The 11,244-nt window shown below is 43.1% G+C and overlaps 1 protein-coding gene across 3 annotated transcripts in view; it reads right to left on the bottom strand.

The window, feature by feature from the left end:
* Positions 1-1,863: 1,863 nt before the first annotated feature.
* Positions 1,864-11,244, bottom strand: part of LOC141776159 (uncharacterized) — a 77,761-nt gene continuing 68,380 nt past the window's right edge. The window contains exons 7-9 of one of the 3 annotated variants that reach the window (XM_074649712.1): positions 11,063-11,189; positions 4,215-4,248; positions 1,864-4,134 (exon numbers count right to left, since the gene is read on the bottom strand). In XM_074649712.1, the coding sequence (XP_074505813.1) occupies positions 2,104-4,134; positions 4,215-4,248; positions 11,063-11,189 (2,192 nt within the window). In that variant the 3' untranslated portion in view covers positions 1,864-2,103. The remainder of the gene's footprint in view (positions 4,135-4,214; positions 4,249-11,062; positions 11,190-11,244) is intronic. The other 2 variants (XM_074649711.1, XM_074649715.1) reach the window with 2 other exon arrangements.

Here is an 11,244-nt window from a genome sequence, read left to right as displayed (position 1 = left end):
CGAGAAGACGGAGAGAGAGAGAGACGGGAGAGACGGAGAGAGACGGAGAGAGAGAGACGGAGAGACGGAGAGAGAGAGAGAGACGGAGAGAGAGAGAGAGAGAGAGGGAGAGAGAGAGAGACGGAGAGAGACGGAGAGAGAGAGACGGAGAGAGAGAGAGAGAGAGAGACGGAGAGAGACGGAGAGAGAGAGAGAGAGAGAGAGAGAGACGAGAAGAGAGAGAGAGACGGAGAGAGACGGAGAGAGCGGAGAGAGAGAGAGAGACGGAGAGAGACGGAGAGAGACGGAGAGAGAGAGAGAGAGACGGAGAGAGAGAGAGAGAGAGAGAGAGACGGAGAGAGAGAGAGAGACGGAGAGAGACGGAGAGAGAGAGAGAGACAGAGAGAGACGGAGAGAGACGAGGAGACGGAGAGACGAGAGAGAGAGGAGAGAGAGGAGAGAGAGAGAGAGACGAGAGAGACGAGAGAGAGAGACGGAGAGAGACAGAGAGAGAGAGAGAGAGAGACGAGAGAGAGACAGAGAGAGACAGAGAGAGAGGACGAGAGAGAGAGACAGAGAGAGAGAGGAAGAGTGACGAGAGAGAGAGACGGAGAGAGAGACGGAAGAGAGAGAGAGAGACAGATCGCGAGATCCTGATTCGCGCAGGACAGATCAGTGATCAGTATTGATGATCAGTGATCAGTATTGATGATGAGTGATCAGTAATGATGATCAGTGATCAGTAATGATGATCAGTGATCAGTATTGATGATGAGTGATCAGTAATGATGATCAGTGATCAGTATTGATGATGAGTGATCAGTAATGATGATCAGTGATCAGTATTGATGATCAGTGATCAGTAATGATGATCAGTGATCAGTATTGATAATCAGTGATCAGTAATGATGATCAGTGATCAGTATTGATGATGAGTGATCAGTAATGATGATCAGTGATCAGTATTGATGATCAGTGATCAGTAATGATGATCAGTGATCAGTATTGATAATCAGTGATCAGTAATGATAATCAGTGATCAGTATTGATAATCAGTGATCAGTATTGATGATGAGTGATCAGTATTGATGATCAGTGATCAGTAATGATGATCAGTGATCAGTATTGATGATGAGTGATCAGTATTGATGATCAGTGATCAGTATTGATGATGAGTGATCAGTAATGATGATCAGTGATCAGTATTGATGATGAGTGATCAGTATTGATGATCAGTGATCAGTATTGATGATGAGTGATCAGTAATGATGATCAGTGATCAGTATTGATGATGAGTGATCAGTATTGATAATCAGTGATCAGTATTGATGATGAGTGATCAGTAATGATGATCAGTGATCAGTATTGATGATGAGTGATCAGTAATGATGATCAGTGATCAGTATTGATGATGAGTGATCAGTATTGATGATGAGTGATCAGTATTGATGATGAGTGATCAGTAATGATGATCAGTGATCAGTAATGATAATCAGTGATCAGTATTGATGATCAGTGATCAGTATTGATGATGAGTGATCAGTATTGATGATGAGTGATCAGTAATGATGATCAGTGATCAGTAATGATAATCAGTGATCAGTATTGATGATCAGTGATCAGTATTGATGATGAGTGATCAGTATTGATGATCAGTGATCAGTATTGATGATGAGTGATCAGTAATGATGATCAGTGATCAGTAATGTTGATCAAATCAAATCAAATCAAATCAATTTATTTTTGTATAGCGTCAAATCACAACAGAAGTTATCTCAAGACGCTTTATATGTAGAGCAGGTCTATGACCGTACACCATAGATCAGTGATCAGATCAGTGATCAGTATTGATGATGAGTGATCAGTAATGATGATCAGTGATCAGTATTGATAATCAGTGATCAGTATTGATGATGAGTGATCAGCATTGATCAGCAGTGATCAGTTGAGCCAGGTCTCCTTTGTGAATGCTTCTTCCTCTTTGTTATTGATCATCAGGTATTAATGTTTCTGTTACAGGTCAATAAAACGGTGACAGCTTCCTGTTTAGATCCGTCCTCCTCTAGATGATCAATACTTTCACACGTTACCTTTCTAATCAATAACCTCAGTCTCATTGATCCATCACACCACACAGACAAGTAGGCAGACAGGTAGACAGGTAGACAGACAGGTAGACAGGTAGACAGACAGGTAGACAGAAAGGTAGACAAACAGGTAGGCAGGTAGACGGACAGGAACACAGGTAGACGGACAGGAAGACAGACAGGTAGACAGGTAGACAGACAGGTAGACAGGTAGACAGAAAGGTAGACAAACAGGTAAACAGGAAGACAGACAGGTAGACAGGTAGACGGACAGGAAGACAGGTAGACGGACAGGAAGACAGACAAGTACATAGGTAGACCGACAGGTAGACAGACAGGTAAACAGAAAGGTAGACAGACATGTAGACAGACAGGTAGACAGACAGGTAAACGGACAGGTAGACGGACAGGTAGACAGACAGGTAGACGGACAGGAAGACCGACAGGTAGACGGACAGGTAGACGGACAGGTAGGGTAGGCAGACAGGTAGACAGAAAGGTAGACAGACAGATAGACAGACAGGTAGACAGACAGGTAAACAGACAGGTAGAAAGAAAGGTAGACAGACAGGAAAACAGACAGGTAAACAGACAGGTAGAAAGACAGATAAACAAACAAGTACACAGACAGGTAGACAGAGAGGTAGACAGGTAGACAGACAGGTAGACAGAAAGGTAGACAAACAGGTAGACAGACAGGTAGACAGGTAGACGGACAGGAAGACAGACAAGTACACAGACAGGTAGACAGACAGGTAGACGGACAGGTAGACGGACAGGTAGGCAGACAGGTAGACGGACAGGTAGGCAGACAGGTAGACAGAAAGGTAGACAGACAGATAGACAGACAGGTAGACGGACAGGTAGACGGACAGGTGGACAGACAGGTAGACAGACAGGTAGACAGGTAGACAGACAAGTTGACAGACAGGTAGACGGACAGGTAGACGGACAGGTAGACGGTCAGGTAGACGGACAGGCAGACGGACAGGTAGACAGACAGGTAGACGGACAGGTAGACGGACAGGCAGACGGACAGGTAGACAGACAGGTAGACGGACAGGAAGACGGACAGGTAGACGGACAGGTAGACAGACAAGTAGACAGGTAGACGGACAGGAAGACAGGTAGACAGAAAGGTAGACAGGTAGACAGACATGCAGACAGACAGGTATACGGAGAGGTAAACAGAAAGGTAGACAGACATGTAGACAGACAGGTAGACGGACAGGTAGACGGACAGGTGGACAGACAGGTAGACGGACAGGAAGACAAGTATACAGAAAGGTAGACAGACAGGAAGACGGACAGGTAGACGGACAGAAAGACAGACAGGTAGACAAACATGTAGACAGACAGGTAAACCGAAAGGTAGACAGACATGTAGACAGACAGGTAGACAGACAGGTAGACAGACAGGAAGACAGACAGGTAGACAGACAGGTAGACAGGTAGACAGACAGATAAACAGACAGGTAGACAGACAGGTAGACAGACAGGTAGACAGACAGATAAACAGACAGGTAGACAGACAGGTAGACAGACAGGAAGACAGACAGGTAGACAGACAGGTAGACAGGTAGACAGACAGATAAACAGACAGGTAGACAGACAGGTAAACAGACAGGTAGACAGACAGGTAGACAGACAGGTAGACAGACAGATAAACAGACAGATAAACAGACAGGTAGACAGGTAGACAGACAGGTAGACAGACAGGTAGACAGGTAGACAGACAGATAAACAGACAGGTAGACAGACAAGTAAATAGACAGGTAGACAGACAGGTAGACAGACAGGTAGACTGACAGATAAACAGACAGATAAACAGACAGATAAATAGACAGGTAGACAGACAGGTAGACAGACAGATAAACAGACAGGTGAGTGGACTCACCTTGGCGACTGACCCGTCTCTCTCCTCCATCACGGCCTTCATCTCCTGAGCAGTGATGTCATCTCTCCGCTGCCTCGCTAACCGCAGACGCTGAACCAGAACTGAACCGAACCGTTGGACTTCCTGGACGGAGTCGGCATCACGAACACTCTGAAGGAGTTCGTCTACATCCTGATCAATCAGAGAAAGACTGATCAGATCAATAAATCGGAGTTTAAAGCTGCTGGTGTATTCACACAGAGTGTTTTTACCTGGTCAGCCCCGTCGACGGGAAAGTCTTCCGACCTGAAGACAAACACACAGTTCCTGTTATTATACGACCAATCAATAAAACGATCAATAAACACCATGAAGAGAACGCATGAAACGATCAATAAACACCATGAAGAGAACGCATGAAACGATCAATAAACACCATGAAGAGAACGCATGAAACGATCAATAAACACCATGAAGAGAACGCATGAAACGATCAATAAACACCATGAAGATGAACGAATGAATCGATCAATAAACACCATGAAGAGAACGTATGAAACGATCAATAAACACCATGGAGATGAACGAATGAATCGATCAATAAACACCATGAAGAGAACGCATGAAACGATCAATAAACACCATGAAGAGAACGCATGAATCGATCAATAAACACCATGAAGAGAACGCATGAAACGATCAATCAACACCATGAAGAGAACGTATGAAACGATCAATAAACACCATGAAGAGAACGTATGAAACGATCAATCAACACCATGAAGAGAACGTATGAATCGATCAATCAACACCATGAAGAGAACGAATGAAACGATCAATCAACACCATGAAGAGAACGTATGAAACGATCAATCAACACCATGAAGAGAACGTATGAAACGATCAATCAACACCATGAAGAGAACGTATGAAACGATCAATCAACACCATGAAGAGAACGAATGAAACGATCAATCAACACCATGAAGAGAACGTATGAAACGATCAATCAACACCATGAAGAGAACGTATGAAACGATCAATCAACACCATGAAGAGAACGTATGAATCGATCAATCAACACCATGAAGAGAACGTATGAAACGATCAATAAACACCATGAAGAGAACGTATGAAACGATCAATCAACACCATGAAGAGAACGTATGAATCGATCAATCAACACCATGAAGAGAACGAATGAAACGATCAATCAACACCATGAAGAGAACGTATGAAACGATCAATCAACACCATGAAGAGAACGTATGAAACGATTAATAAACACCATGAAGAGAACGTATGAATCGATCAATCAACACCATGAAGAGAACGTATGAAACGATCAATAAACACCATGAAGAGAACGTATGAAACGATCAATCAACACCATGAAGAGAACGTATGAAACGATAAATCAACACCATGAAGAGAACGTATGAATCGATCAATCAACACCATGAAGAGAACGAATGAAACGATCAATCAACACCATGAAGAGAACGTATGAAACGATTAATAAACACCATGAAGAGAACGTATGAAACGATTAATAAACACCATGAAGAGAACGAATGAAACGATCAATAAACACCATGAAGAGAACGTATGAAACGATCAATCAACACCATGAAGAGAACGTATGAAACGATCAATAAACACCATGAAGAGAACGTATGAATCGATCAATCAACACCATGAAGAGAACGAATGAAACGATCAATCAACACCATGAAGAGAACGTATGAAACGATCAATAAACACCATGAAGAGAACGTATGAAACGATTAATAAACACCATGAAGAGAACGTATGAAACGATCAATAAACACCATGAAGAGAACGTATGAAACGATCAATCAACACCATGAAGAGAACGTATGAAACGATCAATAAACACCATGAAGAGAACGTATGAATCGATCAATCAACACCATGAAGAGAACGAATGAAACGATCAATCAACACCATGAAGAGAACGTATGAAACGATCAATAAACACCATGAAGAGAACGTATGAAACGATCAATCAACACCATGAAGAGAACGTATGAATCGATCAATCAACACCATGAAGAGAACGAATGAAACGATCAATCAACACCATGAAGAGAACGTATGAAACGATCAATCAACACCATGAAGAGAACGTATGAAACGATTAATAAACACCATGAAGAGAACGTATGAAACGATCAATAAACACCATGAAGAGAACGTATGAAACGATCAATCAACACCATGAAGAGAACGTATGAAACGATCAATAAACACCATGAAGAGAACGTATGAATCGATCAATCAACACCATGAAGAGAACGTATGAAACGATCAATCAACACCATGAAGAGAACGCATGAATCGATCAATAAACACCATGAAGAGAACGTATGAAACGATCAATAAACACCATGAAGAGAACGTATGAAACGATCAATCAACACCATGAAGAGAACCCATTAATCGATCAATAAACACCATGAAGAGAACGTATGAAACGATCAATAAACACCATGAAGAGAACGTATGAAACGATCAATAAACACCATGAAGAGAACGCATTAATCGATCAATAAACACCATGAAGAGAACGTATCAAACGATCAATAAACACCATGAAGAGAACGCATTAATCGATCAATAAACACCATGAAGAGAACGTATCAAACGATCAATAAACACCATGAAGAGAACGCATTAATCGATCAATAAACACCATGAAGAGAACGTATCAAACGATCAATAAACACCATTAAGAGAACGTATGAATCGATCAATAAACACCATGAAGAGAACGCATTAATCGATCAATAAACACCATGAAGAGAACGCATGAATCGATCAATAAACACCATGAAGAGAACGCATTAATCGATCAATCAACACCATGAAGAGAACGTATGAAACGATCAATAAACACCATGAAGAGAACGCATGAATCGATCAATAAACACCATGAAGAGAACGCATTAATCGATCAATAAACACCATTAAGAGAACGTATGAATCGATCAATAAACACCATGAAGAGAACGCATTAATCGATCAATAAACACCATGAAGAGAACGTATGAAACGATCAATAAACACCATGAAGAGAACGTATGAAACGATCAATAAACACCATGAAGAGAACGCATGAAACGATCAATCCACACCATGAAGAGAACGCATGAAACGATCAATCAACACCATGAAGAGAACGCATGAATCGATCAATAAACACCATGAAGAGAACGCATGAAACGATCAATCAACACCATGAAGAGAACGTATGAATCGATCAATAAACACCATGAAGAGAACCCATTAATCGATCAATAAACACCATGAAGAGAACGTATGAAACGATCAATAAACACCATGAAGAGAACGTATGAAACGATCAATAAACACCATGAAGAGAACGTATGAATCGATCAATAAACACCATGAAGAGAACGCATGAAACGATCAATCAACACCATGAAGAGAACGTATGAATCGATCAATAAACACCATGAAGAGAACCCATTAATCGATCAATAAACACCATGAAGAGAACGTATGAAACGATCAATAAACACCATGAAGAGAACGTATGAAACGATCAATAAACACCATGAAGAGAACGCATTAATCGATCAATAAACACCATGAAGAGAACGTATCAAACGATCAATAAACACCATGAAGAGAACGCATTAATCGATCAATAAACACCATGAAGAGAACGTATCAAACGATCAATAAACACCATGAAGAGAACGCATTAATCGATCAATAAACACCATGAAGAGAACGTATCAAACGATCAATAAACACCATTAAGAGAACGTATGAATCGATCAATAAACACCATGAAGAGAACGCATTAATCGATCAATAAACACCATGAAGAGAACGTATGAATCGATCAATAAACACCATGAAGAGAACGCATTAATCGATCAATCAACACCATGAAGAGAACGCATTAATCGATCAATCAACACCATGAAGAGAACGTATGAAACGATCAATAAACACCATGAAGAGAACGCATGAATCGATCAATAAACACCATGAAGAGAACGCATTAATCGATCAATAAACACCATTAAGAGAACGTATGAATCGATCAATAAACACCATGAAGAGAACGCATTAATCGATCAATAAACACCATGAAGAGAACGTATGAAACGATCAATCACCTCTGACTATAGTTTGGACCGGTCCGGTCCTGACACCTCTGACTATAGTTTGGACCGGTCCGGTCCTGACACCTCTGACTATAGTTTGGACCGGTCCGGTCCTGACACCTCTGACTATAGTTTGGAACGGTCCGGTCCTGACACCTCTGACTATAGTTTGGACCGGTCCGGTCCTGACACCTCTGAGTATAGTTTGGACCGGTCCTGACACCTCTGACTATAGTTTGGAACGGTCCGGTCCTGACACCTCTGACTATAGTTTGGAACGGTCCGGTCCTGACACCTCTGACCATATTAAACCGGGAGCTCAGCAGCAGCACGTTAGATGAGCAGAGCGCCGTGGCGGCGGCGGCGGCGGCTGCAGCAGCTGTGTAATCATCGTGTCCTGCCTCCCTGAAGTCCAGCTGAAACTCTCTGTCATTTTGAAGTCATTGTTCTGTCCAGGAGTTCTGTTTGTCCGGCGGCCTGCTGTTGGACCGGCGCTGGTAACCAGCTGATCTCTTCTTCTCCTCCTGAGACTCTTTTCATTGAGCTGCTGCTGTTTTTCTCTAATAAACTGTAATAAGGCGGCCGAGGCGGCGCCGCTCTGCAGGGAGGCAGGTAATGAAAGACCGGCCGCCTCCAATAACGCTGCTCTAACACCTCTAACACCTCACAGCCCATCCAGCCCGGCTCGCTCTGCGGCCGTCCTTAACGCTCCCACGCCTCCACGCCACAACGCCTCCACGCCCCCACGCCCCAACGCCCCAACGCCTCCACGCCCCAACGCCTCCACGCCTCCACGCCCCCATGCCCCAACGCCTCCACGCCCCAACGCCTCCACGCCTCCACGCCCCCACTCCCCCATGCCCCAACACCTCCACGCCTCCACGCCTCCACGCCCCCACGCCTCCACGCTCCCACGCCTCCATGCCTCAACGCCTCCACGCCTCCACGCCTCCACGCCTGTCTCCTCCTTAAACATCTGTCTTCACCATGAACAAACATCTGTCTCCTCATTAAACATCAAACATCTGTCTTCACCATAAAAATCAAACATCTGTCTCTTCCATAAACATCTGTTTTCACCATAAACATCCTTCTCCTCCATAAACATGTCTTCACCATAAACATCAAACATCTGTCTCCTCCATAAACATCTGTCTCCTCCTTAAACATCAAACATCTGTCTTCACCATGAACAAACATCTGTCTCCTCCTTAAACATCAAACATCTTTCTCCTCCATAAACATATGTCTTCACCATAAACATCAAACATCTGTCTCCTTCATAAACATCTGTCTTCACCATAAACATCAAACATCTTTCTCCTCCATAAACATCTGTTTTCACCATAAACATCCTTCTCCTCCATAATCATCTGTCTTCACCATAAACATCTGTCTCCTCCATAAACATCTGTCTTCACCATAAACATCAAACATCCGTCTCCTCCATAAACATCAAACATCTGTCTCCTCCTTAAACATCAAACATCTGTCTCCTCCTTAAACATCAAACATCTGTCTCCACCATAAACAAACATCTGTCTCCTCCTTAAACATCAAACATCTGTCTTCACCATGAAAAAACATCTGTCTCCTCCATAAACATCAAACATCTGTCTTCACCATGAAAAAACATCCGTCTCCTCCATAAACATCTGTCTCCTCCATAAACATCAAACATCTGTCTCCACCATAAACAAACATCTGTCTCCTCCTTAAACATCTGTCTTCACCATAAACATCAAATATCTGTCTTCACCATAAACAAACATCCGTCTCCTCCATAAACATCAAACATCTGTCTCCTCCTTAAACATCAAACATCTGTCTTCACCATAAACATCAAACATCTGTCTTCACCATAAATAAACATCTGTCTCCTCCTTAAACATCAAACACCTGTCTTCACCATGAAAAACATCTGTCTCCTCCATAAACATCAAACATCTGTTTTCACCATAAACAAACATCTGTCTCCTCCATAAACATCAAACATCTGTTTTCACCATAAACATCCTTCTCCTCCATAAACATCTGTCTTCAACATAAACATCTGTCTCCTCCATAAACATCAAACATCTGTCTTCACCATAAACAAACATCTGTCTCCTTCATAAACATCAAACATCTGTCTTCACCATAAACAAACATCTGTCTCCTCCATAAACATCAAACATCTGTCTTCAACATAAACATCTGTCTCCTCCATAAACATCAAACATCTGTCTTCACCATAAACAAACATCTGTCTCCTCCTTAAACATCAAACATCTGTTTTCACCATAAACATCCTTCTCCTCCATAAACATCTGTCTTCAACATAAACATCTGTCTTTATGATAAACATCTGTCTAACCCTGTTTGATGAATAAAACGTCCATAAAGAGAGAACACACACACACACACACACACACACACACACACACACACACACACACACACACACACACACACACACACACACACACACACACACACACACACACACACACACACACACACACACAGCCAGTCAGTCAGTCAGTCAGTGATCAGATCCTCGTCGTGGTGACAGATGGAACATGCTCCTCCATATTCTGTCCTCATAACAACGACTGTGGCCTCCAATATCAATTACCCTCTCCCCCTGGGGGGGGAGGGGTGGGAGAGGGGAGAAGGGGGGGGAGGGGTGGGAGGGGGAGAAGGGAGGGGAGGGGGGGTGGTGTGGGGGGGGTCTGTAATTAGATTTTCTGCTCTATTTGGAGGATCCTCTAAGACGAAGAGCTCCTTTCACAGCTCTTAACCAGATTGAAGAGAGAATAATGAAGGGGGGGAGGAGAGGAGGAGTGTGTGTGTGTGTGTGTGTGTGTGTGTGTGTGTGTGTGTGTGTGTGTGTGTGTGTGTGTGTGTGTGTGTGTGTGTGCGCGTGTGTGTGTGTGTGTGTGTGTGTGTGCGCGTGTGTGTGTGTGTGTGCGTACTCAGCGGCCTGCTGCAGTTGACATGCACGAAGAAGAGCCTCGTCTCTCTCCTCATTGGCCAGCAGGAGTCGTGACATCAGAGCCTGATCTCTGTCCTTCTGAGCAGCTAACACCTCCTCCAACACCACTGAGGAGATGAGGACATGAGGAGACAAGGAGACAAAGCGATGAGGAGACAAGGA

This window comes from Sebastes fasciatus, chromosome 1 (genome assembly GCF_043250625.1).
Source record: "Sebastes fasciatus isolate fSebFas1 chromosome 1, fSebFas1.pri, whole genome shotgun sequence".
In the NCBI taxonomy this organism is placed as follows: Eukaryota; Metazoa; Chordata; class Actinopteri; order Perciformes; family Sebastidae; genus Sebastes; species Sebastes fasciatus.
Note: the sequence above shows the minus strand (reverse complement) of the source record. Positions and strands in the feature narration are given on the sequence as shown.